The sequence below is a fragment of the Triplophysa rosa genome, linkage group LG20, assembly GCF_024868665.1.
Source record: "Triplophysa rosa linkage group LG20, Trosa_1v2, whole genome shotgun sequence".
Lineage (NCBI taxonomy): Eukaryota > Metazoa > Chordata > Actinopteri > Cypriniformes > Nemacheilidae > Triplophysa > Triplophysa rosa.
Window position 1 is genome coordinate 19,146,381 of NC_079909.1, and position 15,010 is coordinate 19,161,390.

The 15,010-nt window shown below is 37.0% G+C and overlaps 1 protein-coding gene across 1 annotated transcript in view; it reads left to right on the forward strand.

Annotated features, from left to right (window-relative positions):
* klhdc8a (kelch domain containing 8A) overlaps positions 1 to 12,327 on the forward strand; it is a 16,872-nt gene extending 4,545 nt beyond the window's left edge. The window contains exons 2-6 of the mRNA XM_057361294.1: positions 3,622 to 4,091; positions 4,934 to 5,098; positions 6,920 to 7,138; positions 10,380 to 10,481; positions 10,569 to 12,327. Coding sequence (XP_057217277.1) covers positions 3,716 to 4,091; positions 4,934 to 5,098; positions 6,920 to 7,138; positions 10,380 to 10,481; positions 10,569 to 10,771 — 1,065 coding nt within the window. The 5' untranslated portion in view covers positions 3,622 to 3,715 and the 3' untranslated portion in view covers positions 10,772 to 12,327. The remainder of the gene's footprint in view (positions 1 to 3,621; positions 4,092 to 4,933; positions 5,099 to 6,919; positions 7,139 to 10,379; positions 10,482 to 10,568) is intronic.
* Positions 12,328 to 15,010: the final 2,683 nt, after the last annotated feature.

Below are 15,010 nucleotides of genomic sequence, written 5' to 3' on the forward strand. Positions count from 1 at the left end.
GGTGCGCATTTGACAGTCAATTTACATCTGAGAAAATCTACCGAGTTACGGCTTGCCTGGCACGGCTTCCCGGCTCTTTGTAACGGTTATGTGAAACGTATATTTAAATCTGAACTGATAATCAGCACTACAAACGTTCTTCAAAGCGCCATGTTTCTTTCTGGTGACTGCGCGGCGGATTGCTAATTGGAAATGGGTACGATTCTCCTGTTTCAAGAGAGATTTTATTAGAGATTAGGACCTTAGGATCAGGGAATGAGTTACGGAATGACCTCGGCGGGGTCAACTTTTTAGCCCACTTGTTGTTTTTATATCTGGGTCACTGGGTGGTGAAGGCATTTGAGTGCCAAATATTCAGGCCATCGAACTCATCTTCAACCCTTTCTAGAATGTAAGGCCTTCCCAACCCCTGTAATTCGCACCATGCAATTGCAAGGTATTGAAAGAAAATGAGAAACCAATCTTCTGACAGAGATGGAGATATCGAGAACCTGTGTGAGAGCACGAAGCCTCAAGATCACCTCATTTACACCGTGATTGGACTTGATGAAGTGCTCCCCACTTTCAGGAGTCCCAGTGTAGTTAACACTGTCTCTCTCTCTCTCGCTCAATCACCGCAGGCCCGGAGCTCTCAACCCGTAATAACCCGCTTTAATCGTTACTGCAGTACTATCTGATGACCTCAGACGCGAGGAAAGAGGCCGAACGCCTCAGTTTGGTCATCAACTTCTCAGCGAAGGCCATCAAGGTTGAGCCATCCACCTGAACGGCCATAAACGCTGTTGGAATGGTTTGGAGAGGGAACGTTTATGAATGACGGTCTCATCAATTGAGAAAAGTCCTGGGAGCTTTAGCGTAATAAGGTATTTTAGTAGCGTCTGGTGGCCAGTATAGAGGGGTAACTAACTGAATGTGGCGAGTACATTTCTCGGTAGTGTGATGGAAGCACAGCAGATTTCTTTTTTTTTCACAGCAGTTGTTCCAAACCTGTCATTTCTTTGTTCTGATGAATGCAAAGAAAGATATTTGGAAAAATGTTAGCAACTGACACATCTGGGACATCATTGCACTGAAAAAAAACGAATAGGATTTACTTAATTTTTACTTCAATTTTTGTATTTTTGCGCACAGTTTTTAACACTTAACACAAAAAAGTACATTTACTTTAAGAGACTGTTTGCAAAATCTTGATAATTTTTTATTAAGTAACACAAAAAAACCCCAATAAAAATAAAATGAACACAAAAATATTAAGTTAATCCTTAGCTGTTTGTTCAGTGTGTAGTAGAGTTTTGTATCTTTTTTTGTTCTGTTGAACACAAAATAAGATATTTTGAAAAATGTAGGTTCTGGTGCACCTTTGACTACTGTTTAAATTTTTCCTACATTGTATAGTCAATGATGTCCCAGAAATGTCAGTTACTAACATTTTCCCAAATATCCTCCTTTGTGTTCATTAGAACAAAGAAATTTATACAGGTTTGACAACTTGGTAATTAATGACAGATTTTCATTTTTGGTTGAAGTATCCCTTGAAAAGTATGAAATCTATGTTTTTTGTTCAACGTTTAACAGTGTAGCACATCAAAACATTGCATTGAAAAGCTCAACAATGGTCAAATGTTTTTCAGTGTTTCTGTTCATTCGTGTTTCTTTATGCTGCGATCCATGACTTTTGCCTCAATGTCTATGTCTGTGTTTAAAACATAAAATGGCAGGTTACTTTATGTACTTATCTTTTCATGGGTTGAAGTCAAATGATGTCAGACTCACATTTCCTTGGAAATTGTACCAGACAGGTCAATTTATAATTCAATATTATGAGTTTGACATTGTGAATTGGGTGACAGTGATGAGATTAAACAGTGACTTTTTAACATTTACATTTATGCATTTGGCCGACGCTTTTATCCAAATCGACTTACATTGCATAGTACTAAGCATTTGTTTCTGACTATGTGCAATCCCCTAGATTGAGCCCATGACCTTGGCGTTGCTAGTGCCACGCTCTAACCACTGAGCCACAGGAAAGCTGTACTTGCTAGATAATTTTTGTGAATTTAATGTACATCACATGTATCTTTTTGATACCATCCCCTTAATCAACATCTTTCTGACCTACCACCGTGTCGACAAATTTCTAAATTCTAATGCATTCTATTGTCTCTTGTTGCGTCGCATCGCGCCGCATCCGGTGTAGGCACGGTGTAACACAACATCTATTTGAATAATAGCCTCTATCAGTTTAATGCAGGATACGATGATGTTCGTTGGTTGTGAAAATAGTTTTGAAAGCTGGCTCAAAGTGAAGGTGACCTGCTGTATGAAAGCAAGGGGATTGTTTGCTTTAGGAAAACAGAATCCGAGAGAGATAGAGGAAGGTGAAGATCATGGTTGCCTGGTTACTGATGGATGCTAAGCCGTGGTACAACAGCCCACTTCAAGCTCATTGTGTACACAAGCGAGAGGAGAACAGTTGTGTGAAATTGGTTGCGTGATGCTGCTATTCTGGGCTGTCTTCCATATCTGTGCCTCCACTTTGATGAAAATAGAATTTAAAAATAGTGTTTGCATAACTTAAGCCGTGAACTGTACAGCCATAAATAGGACAAAATGTGCTTTTCTGCAGTGCTGCTTATTTTAATTAGAGTGAGATTTTGAGGTTACTAGTTGTCTTAATTATTATTTTTCTAAAAATAAAATATATTTGTCTATCTTAAAATATATTTGTCCAGAATCCCCTGCTAAAAACAGCAATCTATAAGATGATAAATGGAATCATTGTAGTAAAGTAGCCCAAAAATAAATAGCCAGATATATTACATTTTATACAGCAACATTGCATTTTTACAAAAAATCATTGACAATATAGTGCCCAAATGTAATCTGTCATCATTTATTTACCCTCTTGTCATTTCAAACCTGTATGACTTTCTTTCTTCTGCAGAACAAAAAAGAAGATATTTTGAAGAATGTCGGTAACCGAACAACGGTGGTACCCTTTCACTTCTATTGTATGGACACAAAACCAAGTACCGCTGTGGTTCGGTTACCAGCAGTCTTTAAATTAGCTTCTTTTGTATTCTGCAGGAGAAAGTTAAACATACATGTTTGAAATAACAAGAGGGTGATGGCTTTGCTTGCAAAAACATATGTTTTCTTATATATTAACTGTTAAAATGTTCAATCATTGAATATATATTTGAACATATACGGAATCATTCATATATTAAAACAGTATGTATTAAACAACACTTTCAATATATTGCATTATATTTTCTAGTATATTTCCATATATTTTTGTTTCGTAAGGGTTCAGTGGCTCTATACACTGATACACTCCACTGTTTCCTATATTATAATTTCAGATTTGTGTCAAGCATCACATACTTGTCAGTCAGGGAACCGTGATGACAGCAAGAGAATATATAGACTCTTTATTTCAGTATTCAATACGCAACGTTGCAGATGTTGTTATCGCTGTACACATTGTAGTAATTGCTGTATGAATTGCCTCAGTGGATACGGGAGTGCTGTGAATAATAAACATTAATACTATTGTGGATGCAGGCTGTATTTAAAAGGTCGGCCGTGTAAACAAATTACTCTGATGTCTTACAGGTCCCAACTCCGAAAACTGAGGCGGACCAGTTTGGTTTGACGGCTTATCAAGGGTACGGTGTTATCGAGAATCTGAAGTGGACGGTCAGGGGCGATGACGGTGCCCTCGGCCCATGAGTTTCACTGGCAGAGCCTGGCTTCTCTCTCCAGTGCCCGCGTGTATCACTCGTTGGCTGACTTCGGGGGGCAGCTGTATATGGTAGGGGGTTGCGATGCTTCGGCTCGACCCACCTGTGCGCTTGAACGCTACTCCCCGGAGGTAGACCGTTGGGTAAGTCTTTCTTCAATGCCCACGCCGAGAGCAGGGGCAGTGGTGGCTGTCCTGGGCAAGCAGCTCCTGGTGGTGGGTGGAATGGGAAAGGACCAGCGCCCCCTAAAGGCAGTGGAGGTGTACAACACAGATGAAGGCAAATGGAGGAAGAGATGCTCACTCAGAGAAGCATCCATGGGGCTTGCGGTCACTGTTAGAGGTAGAGAAAAAACAAGAATATGAGTTTTACGTGTGGGTTTAAAATGAACATGAAATTATGTTTGTAACCCATTACACTTCTTTAAATTGATACAATTTCCAAGTAAATCAAGAAATAATAAAAGTGAAAAAATATGAAAAATGGATTGGACCTTATGAAAATAACATGGCTAGGTGCAGAGTTATTATTTTAGTTTTGTTCTTTTATTTTATTTATCATGTGTTTAATATTTATATATAATTCGTTTTTTATTTACATGTTAATTTTAGTTGAATTTTGAGTCATAAACACATAATTTTATGTTGTTATATAACTTGTATTATTTGTTTAATTATAACTTTTCATTCATTTCGGTTAGTTTTAGTTTATTCCTTATATTTATTTTTAGTTAATCATTTTTGTACCTCAACCTTTCTTAACTTCAAACTATATTTTACCGTAAGTACTTTCATATTGTAGCATTAAGTTGTTGAAATGATATTTTAAGCAATCGTTTGATTTCAACTGACAGAAATTTTTAATAGCTTTAGTTTTGTAAACTATAGTAACCTTGGTCTAGTGACATCGACCTCCATCGAAGTCATTTTAGAGACAGAACAAGCAACTACAGTATAGTTCATTTTAAGATGAGAGTCAAACAGAAACATGTTTTAAGAAAGAAAATTGGGTCATATTTGAAAAACATCTCACTGTTAAATAATTCAGATGTCTGTTCAGGCAGTTCGTTTTTGCCTGTCAGAACGTGATATTTCATTATTTTTTTTATTTTCTTTGTATTTGACATTGTAAGGTGAAAGAAAGCTTTTGTTCTGGAGTAAAGACCTGCATTTCTCTCACTTCAGACGGCCGAGCTCTTGCTGTTGGGGGAATGGGAGCCGACCTCCTGCCCAGAAGTGTTCTCCAGCAGTACGACCTTCGCAAGGACGTGTGGGCGCTCCTCCCGCCCATGCCCACCCCTCGCTACGACACCAGCGTCTGCCTACTGGGCTCCAAGATTTACGTGGCAGGTTTGCTGACAGCATCCTTGTGTATCTGTAATCTGTCCTTGTGCATAATAGAGCATTGTACTGTGAACAATGCATGTGTTTTCCTACCGTAGCTTTACATTTCAGGGACAAAACTGCTGAAAATATTATTATTCATTCATTTCTAAAACGTTATAGCCTATTTTAGCAGTAAAGATAGGGAGTTAGGAGATGTAAAACATCTTTCTCAGTAATACAAATCAATGGAAAGACAGACTCCTTACAAAAAATAAATGGGTGTTTCTGCGACGACTATGAAGAACGGTTGAAAAATCAACCACTGAATTTTTATTTTAATCATCAGAGTCTGAAATACATATTATAAAGTCAGTCAGTAAGATTATAATCTGGAACATCTTTATTTTTATATTTGTAATTTAATATACAAACCTTGAAAATGTGCTGCGGACATGTTGCGGAAATGACATTTTTGCTAATATTGCAGCTAGTAAAGTCTACTGCATTCGTTTTGACTCTATAGCTTCTTAATATACATGAATTTAACAGTGATATACATTTATGTTTAAAATGTAGTTCAAAGTACACAATTACTAAGCTTTATGGTAAGGACACACAATAATTACTGACACAGATAAAATGATAAATACCTTATATTTGTGGGATCTTGTGAGTGAGGTAGTGAGATAATCTTTCCATAGAAACTAGACTTGTTTGTCTTTGATAAACCTTCATTATAAGCCTATTTTCATTGTTGGAAAGGACTCAAAAGTGTGGGACAGGTACATTTACTTCATACAATTATAAAAATGATCAGTAAAATATACCAAAACATTTACGATGCTGTAAATGAATATGTATATTAAACAATTCCATTTGAAATAATGTCAAATTGTGACCAATATTGATTACAAATGTATAGTATCATGCAATGTAAGTCGCCTTGGATAAAAGCGTCTGCCAAATGCGTAAAAATGTCAAATGTAAATATGACCAGAATTGTGGGACATGAACAAAAACGGTGTTTGGATCATTAATTATATATTTTTCAAGGTGTGTGATGACACTGTGAATATATTTATAAAGAGTCAAATGACAAATTATATAATTTGTATAACATAAATCTAAAATTTCACCCAATTATATAATTCAATTTCATTTCATTTTCATAAGTACTTAAGTTAAGTTCAAGTATATTTTAAGGATACTTTATGTAGTAAGTATACTATTATCAATATACCAGTAGTGTACTTTTAAGGTTACTAATTCAATACTTAGGACTAAATTGGTCCACTTTTTAGTTTTATGTAGTGTACTTTTAAGTAGTCTAAATGTTTTTCATTTGTATTGCAACTATGCTACATGTGTATATTGAAATTAGAAGTATACTCAGAGTTTACTAGTTCAATACTAGTCGCACATATTTTAGTTCATAAAAGTACACTTTGAAGTATACTTTTGTAGTTTTATACTGCAACTTTACTTGTACGTACTTCTATCATACTTTCTGTTTTTATATTCATACGCTATTTATATTATATTGTCATGTATAAACTTGAACATGCAAGTTCATAAGTATGTAAAAAAGTATTTAATAGACTGCTCAATCAAAAAAGGAAACACAACCACAAACCAAATATACTACTTAGCATTACGTACGTCTTGTTTAAAAGACTGAGTAGCTAATCCATACTTTCTTCCTTTTTAGTTTAAAAGAAGTATACTTATAGCACACTTCAATAAACATATTCATCTGCATGACAGAAGAACAAACGTTTCTTTGTTTGTATGTGTTGATTGATTGATTTTGTCTGAAAGCTTTACTCGATGTTTCTGCATCTTCAGGTGGACGTCAGTGCAAGCGTTTGGTGAAAGCCTTTGAAGTCTTTGACATGGAAACCCGGAGCTGGTCTTCCCTACCCAGCCTGCCTTGCAAAAGATCTTATTCTGGGGTGTTGTGGGACAGCGCAGGACGTCTCTGCTGGTTAGGAGGCCTCAGACAAGGAGGAACACACCAAAGTTCCAAGTTTACCAAGAACGTAAACATCTTCGACACCAACCAAGGTACAACTGGCGTACATTAGCGCAGCATAAAATCACAGTCTCACTTTTAGTTTTAAACGAAAGTTGTTTACCGTCGGCAAAAACAGCGTGTTTCGACGCTCATATAAATTAGCAAACACCGATAACTGTTCTTTTTTATTTGATGTTTTCGGATTAACTCAAAAATTGGGGCAGAAAGACACAAGGTCTGACGAAATGTAAGACCTGCTGAAATGAGTTATTGATTTCTCTCCAGGATTTCTCGCTTTTTCTTCCCCTCCATCGTTTCCGCTCAAATCTGATCATTTCTAATCACATTCAGCAGATGGGAAAACTGCACTGCCCCAAGGGCATTAAAAAGTTTCTATCGTCCGTGGGCAGAGAGGAGGTCATCTCCAAATACATGAACATTGGACAGTACTGTATGAATCATTTCTCTTCTTTTTAATTATTCCATTACTAGGGCATGTGTCTGTCAACAGGTTCACGAGCCGGCGTTCAGAGCGCAGTGTGAGGGATTAGACCCCGCTATCTAATTTCCTTCTACCCGAATCTGCCACGGGCAATAAAAGGCCTCGTGTACATGGCTCCCAATCTAATATAAGTATGTGATAAGATCTTGAGATGAGGAAGGGGGCGTTAAATGATGCTATCCAGGAACATATTGTCACCCCTTATCCATAGCTCATCCTGATAGATAGAGAAGCCCATCTGTTCTTTTGTCTTAAAGCAGGCTGTTGCGGGAGGGGTATATCCTGGTAAAATCCCCGTTCGAACGCGAGATGGATGTGCTTTTTATTCAAAGACCTACTTTGACATGATATACTTGCTAATAAATCAGGGGTAAACCCAAGCAGCATGTATTTCTAACGTCATGCCAAATGAACTGATGCTGGAAAGAAACCCCACCACCTGTTTTAAGGGAATATGAGTCACATCCGAATGCAGTGTTTCCTGCGCTGCTAAATGCGTTAAAGGATGAATGGGTACCTTGAAATAATATTTTGACAATAAATAATTGTCTCATTTTCTGTTTTATATATCACTGTCCTTCTGAATCATCGTATCTTTGTATTTCGTGATTTTACTTTTTGCCATAAATCATTATTATTATTCACCCTTTATGTTTGTCACTGGGTTTTGCAAATATCTAACCAAAAAAAGTAATAAAAATGCTTGTCGACTTTGACAGCACCGTATTTAATCATTAAAATAGCCCAGGGTTTTTTCAATCTCCTGAAAAACAGCAAATTCAAACATCAAAGGTTTCACAAGGACAGCAACGAAATATATAAAGAGATGTCGGCAATGGTCGCAAGATGTAAACACTTGTCCGGAAGCACTTTCAGTTTCCTTTTTTATTTAATATTATTTTTTAAATAGAACATCTTCAAATGTTATATAGTGTTAAAGTTATATAAATGTTAACATCTTCATGTTATAAAATCTTCAAACATTTGTTTAGTGTTAAAAACAAACACAAAGTTCTTCTGCATTGTTTACGTCTTCCGGAGTGGTCTATATTTATGTTATACTGTATATATTGTAAAATGATTTACTGCTAAAATGTAAAAAAAGTATATTGACAAAAATTATTGACTCATTTTCTATTATATAATAATAAAATAATTTATATAAGCTCAAATGTTTAACGTATCGCCATCTCTGTACCTTTTTTTAAACTACATTGCATGATACATATCGTTTCGTCAGTTAAAATCAATTTACACCAACTTGACATATTCCACAAACATATTCACAACAGATTAAAATATAAATTATTAGCTTGCAATTGTGAAGAGTTCAAATAACCCCTACATTTGAATGAACTTTTTCTATAACAGAGTTTTTGTTTATTTTTACCCCCCAAAATGTGATGTAAATGTAATGTAAAATGTAAAATGACAATTTATAAGGTTAGTAAAACTTAATTGTAATTACTGGTTATTTTGACAACATCATTACCGAAATCAATAGAAGGGAGGAAGCATTGACAGAGCAAGTATTGAACGCCATGGGCTGAAATCAATATCTCGCCCATAGCTGACAGACCCTTTATTGCTCATTCGGATCAGACATCCTGATCCTGATCCAAATGGCCACATTCACAGTTAAACATCAATAAATGATGTAGTTTAGGAAAACCTGAGATCTGTTCAACCACTCAATGAGCTGCCTTGTGGCTACATGTGAACTGATGGAGAACCTCACCAGTAACTGATCTACAGTGCATTGGCAACTTTGCAAGACAACCAAACAATGATCTTTACATGCAGCAAATGACTGTCCTTTTCGTAGGTACATTTAAATATAAGTACAAATATAATCAACATTTCTCTTGACTCATCCACCACCTGATGCATTTTCACATCTTGAGCAAAATCCTCTAAACTGCTCCCTAAGTTGCATGCAAAAGCTCATTATGTCGTGTTTTATACACTACACTACGGTTCAGAATGTAAACACATTAGCATTCCTCGAGTATTCTACAGCTGTTCCTGCGTCTGCGCCTGTGATTGTGCTTTTTGGCAAATTAGGTTGATTGAGAAGTGTAAATAATATGCCAAATTAATGTTCTACATCTGTGAAACACACAATCTGAGGCGCTCCAACTTACTTTTCAAAGCAATTAAAGTGTTCGGCTTCAGTCATTTTTTGAAGAAATGGTCCATGCATTTATTGCGGCAAGCTATTGGCACAGTTATTAGGCAGATATTATATCCTGCAATCGGAAAACAGTCTGTCAGCTTTAATCGACAAGTATGCCGCCTCTAATCTGCAGGAAAGTTCCCCGTTTGTTTATCCTCTCGAGACGTTCGTGTACACGTCTTGGGTTGTCATTCCGAATGGTTGAAATCATATGTACGCCTATTAATTCTCTGTCGGTCCTTGTGTAAATCTGATTTGGTGTGTCACACATAAAGATCAATTGTGTGATTATATTTGATGTTAGAATGTATCCTCTTATCCCAGTTTAATGTGCAGGGACAAATAAAAGTAATTTATTCATTAATTCACTTTCTAAAAATTGTAAATATGTCATTCCAAATATGTGTGACTTTTTTCTTCGGCAGAACACAAAAGTAGATATTTTGAAGAATGTTGGGAACCAAACAACACTGGCCCCCATTGACTTCCATTGTGTGGACACGAACCCACTTCTCGAAATATCTTCGTTTGTGTTTTAAGGAAGCAAGAGTCATAAACAGGTTTTTATTTTGGGGTAAACTATCCCTTTAACATTTATTGTATGTTGTTCTAGGATTGTGGTTGACATCAGAGGACACCGTATCCTTAAAAACCAAGCGAGCAGACTTTGCCGCTGCGATGGTGCGAGGTAGAATGATTGTTGCAGGGGGTCTAGGTTTGTGATCTCTACCCCAGTTTATTTTTGGACTGTACACTTGCCATCACTGTTGGTGTCATCCAAACGTCTGCTCTCTACATACAGGTCACCAGCCGTCAGTGCTGGACACTGTGGAAGCGTTCCACCCCGACAAGAGAAAATGGGAGAGGCTGTCACCCATGGCGACGCCTCGTTGCTCTGCTTCCAGCATCGTGATCCGGGATCGCCTACTGGTAGTGGGAGGTGTCAATCAAGTCCCGAGCTCCGCCCATGAGATTCTATATGTAAAAGAGGAGGAGATTCTTTAATCACCGGATGTTTGGATTTACAGTAAAACGTTGCCTTCAATGATCAAAAAACACAAATTATTACACAGAGGCCAGAAACATACTCAAGGATGCAAGCGCAGACACAAATGCATGACCAATGTATCGCAAGCCTGCTGTCTTGTGTGTTGAAGTACCCAAAAATACCAAAGGGGGCGCTAGAGCTACCTTCTTTTTATAATTCAGCTACATAGAGTAGCTACAAATATGTTGACAATTGAAGTAACTTGCTCAGCAGCAGTTAAACTAAAAGAGAAAACGGAGTATATAGTGTAGTTAGCAGTATACACTAATGTTCACATTGTGTTAAAAAATGCAAATTATTTGAACTTTTTTGCGTAGCTAAAAACCTTTGCATTCATATACTTGCATGGAGTATGTTTCAGGCCTAATGTCTGTACAACAACATTTTCTCGTGCGAGACTGTTTAAACGGATAAGCTACCGTAAGATACATAAGCACACCGTTGGAAACAACACAACTGTATTTTAGTTCCAGAAGCTTATGTTTATGCCATTTTTACAAGATGCACAGCGACAATCTGCTTCCTAAAGCCAACAAGCCCACCCATCCACAAGCCAAGAACATTATGCACAAATATAGCCAGACACACTTCGGAAAGACATGTTTTAAAATAAACGGATTCAGTTTGCTCTCTATAGCGGTCTCTGTTGAGATAATTTTGAGTGTTTACAGAGTTCTTATTGTTATTGTTTAGTATTGCAGCAGAAGTCCTATTAATAAAGTGAAGTTTTAACTTTATATTCATTGTGCGCACCTCCCGAGGTTTAGAGTCGTTTTGAACGTGAACAGTGGAGTTTGGTGGTTTGTATGGTGAATATTTTTGCTTATTTTTCCACTAGGTCTTGTTAGTTTAATCTAAACTTGGCACTGCTGTAGCACACACATGCAATTTTTTTCTAAAAATGTTTACAGGGTTTTTAGCAATTTATGGTAGCATATGCTGTACATTGTGTCTTTAAACCTTATGGAATACAGGACTTTGGGTCTTTGTGTAGTCGTGCATTTTACAATTTACAATCACTCTCTTCTGACAAAACATATCAGATATTGATCAACGATTTGCAAAAGCAAAAAGTTACGGGATAAATTCATTTTAACACTGTTATGATTGTTTGTGTCCATGGTTTAAGAAGTCAAGGATTTTCCAGACATAAACTGGCTTTGAAAATGTCGCACCCAAAGAAAACTTCACATGTCGAAGGGTTCCATGAGGTCTTTAATGATACACTAATAAATATTGTTAGTAAAGAGTTCAGATATGCAGTATTTTGACTAAGTTTAGAAAGTCTTTAGAAAAGTAAAGATAGCTTTGGCCAAGATATGTATTGACTATTGTTGTATAAATGATGTTTATTGCTTCTTACTGTATGATATTATAATGTTTACACTTGTCTTTATTGGACAGCAGTTCAATGTGTCTTGGGAAGCCCATAGCAATAAAGTAAAGCACTGTCATACATGATTTTCTAAAATAAAATGTCTGTATGTTTGTGGTTTTGCCATTAAATGAGCTTTGTCTGAAATGTTCCTTTCAGGGGTTTTTTTGTACAAATGCACCTTGTCACTCTTATCTAGACAGTCTATCTGAAAAAGCAAACAAAATGATGATTTTCTCTTTTGATTTAATAATGTCAAGTAGATAACTCACTTAGCCCAGTCTCGAACAGATAGTGCTTGACGTTGAATGAGGGCAGACTCTGGCAGGAGGTTTATTTGTCTGTATTGATTTCTCTCACCTCTGCAGAGGTGAAGTGTGTCTTGCGGTCCTGTCGGCCACACACACATCTGCAGAGATGCAGTTAAAAAGTGCTGCAGTAGTTCCACACAGTTTATCTGCAAAATGAGCCTGGTGCTGATGTGTTATTGTGTCCTGAATTACTCTGAGGTCTCTTGGCCTGGAAGTACAGCCTATGTGGGCCAACTTACGCTGTTAGTGTAAACAGGCACATTGTCAACAAATGCTGTAAGAAGAAATAATTATCTTTGGATGAGAAAATTAATTGGTCAATAGGTCATTGGTGGGTCATTCTCAAAAAACAGACTTTCTGACTTCAAAAAGTCAAAGAATGTAATTCAGTTTTCATGCCTAAAATTTGATGATTAGTATTCACCGGCATGATAACATTGTTACCAATAATAATGGCCTTGAATCTACTTGAATCTTGTTCCTTATTTAATTATGTTATTGTACTTATTATTTGCATAAAGTCCTCTGTCATTGTAGATGTAACACCTGTGACAATAACACCAGTGACAAATTCCCATGAAAGGCTAATTTTCCAAAATGATGGCTAAGACACCTCAAAACTAACATGACGAGGCACACTAAAATCTATACATTCTACCGATAAACATGTTTTGTCCCAATAAAAATCCTTCATGCTGACACAAACCAAAGCAACACCAATGACGCTTTTAAAGAACCACACCAAATAACGCTATTTTAAATACAATTTCTAAGTTATATTTAGGAAAGGGACAGAGCATCTTCTTTGTTGACCTTTGACCTTGGAAGTACTTACTTGCATATTTTTATTCTTTCAAAATAATAGTTTGTGTCACCAATAACACCAATGACACAAAATTAGGACAGAGATATATATTTTTTATTATTTGTATTAATGAATCATTATTTTGGTTTGCATTTTTAGGCCATATACTTGTGTTTAATTGGTTAACTTGCTAAAATACACTACAAGACTTTTGCTCAGATTTTGCCCAGATTTCAGTCTGGACTTGTTGCAAAAGTCTGTGTCAGTCTGCAGATTTGATCTGCGGCGTCAGCGTCTAACCAGATATTTAGGCCCTATTTAACGTTTTTTTTTTTTTATCGTTTACGTTTTATTTCAGATTTAAACGTGGCGCGTGGATTTAAGCGAACTGAATCAACATTTCATTGAAGTGAACGACAGATCTGCTCAAATGAGCTCAACGCCCATGACTGTCTATAAGGCTGTATTTATAGTTTTTGCCACTTGGTGACGCTGTTAGTCTGTTTATGTGACCTGTCAGACAGTAACGTGCAACATTTTAAAGTCTTTCTTTACAACGGGATGCTTTTTTCGCTGTTTTCTTTTGTTGTATTCTGTGTGCGCAAATACATCAGCTGGAATTGTGTTTCTATTTAAGCAAACTTGTATTATTCTTTAACAGGCACACAGTGGTGTGTTTCTAAACGTTTTCTTGCTGAAAAATCATTACTCTCTAATTTGTGAATCACTTCCTATTCTAGACATGAATGTTCCCTAAAGGTGAAATGTTCCGGGGTGGAAGTGCCTTTTTTATACATGCAAACAAGCTACTCTGTAACCAGGCCTTCCTGTGCAAGATGCCTTCTAGCTCCATCCACCTGCACTGTATTGTGATCACGTGACCTCGCTGAGCTCAGGACCACTGGGTGACCACCAATGCAAAGTAGCAGACCCCAGGCTGCAATGGGGGGTGGCTTTTGCACTTTGTGCCTGGCCTCAGTGGGAAATTTTCCACATTAGTTGTGTTAAGCTATACGCGGCACTGTGGTGAATGTATTAAAGTAGGAGTTTAATGTTGTCTCAGTGTAAGAACAATGAGGTAAATTATAGCAGGAGTCCATCTGAGGTGGAAAATGCTTACCCTCGGCACCAAACCAGCACATGCGGCTCAGAATCAGGAACGAATTACACAATTTAATGGGTGTTTCAGAGAACACTGCGACAACCAGGTTTAAAATAATGTTCTGTTATATTTAATAATAATCTAATGGTGTGACATAACACAATTTTCATCCCTCATATTGAGACAAATAAAACGCTTACTGCTACACGCTGAGGCTATGTAAAGTTAGCAAATGTGATTTGTGAGCCTGGATTAGATGTAACTCTGGCTGTGCGCGGAGATGAAAGAACGCAGGAGATACAATTAAAGTAAACAAAATTCATCTTTATTTATCAAAGGGGTTTTCGTCATGATGAAGATTTAGTGCTAAATTTGTGTACGTTAACCACCTGGAGTGAGCTTTTAATCTTCAAATGAATGTGCTGATGCTGAACATTGCTTATGTCTTTACACTAATGTTGCACTGTTTTGCTCATGGGTGTTTCAAATATTTTTTTAACAAAGAGATATGGGATTGGTCTCTTAGCAAGCAAGAACATCCTAGCTGCCTCCTAGCAACCACCCAGAATACCCTAGCAACCGTGCACCAGTGTCTTCTGACAC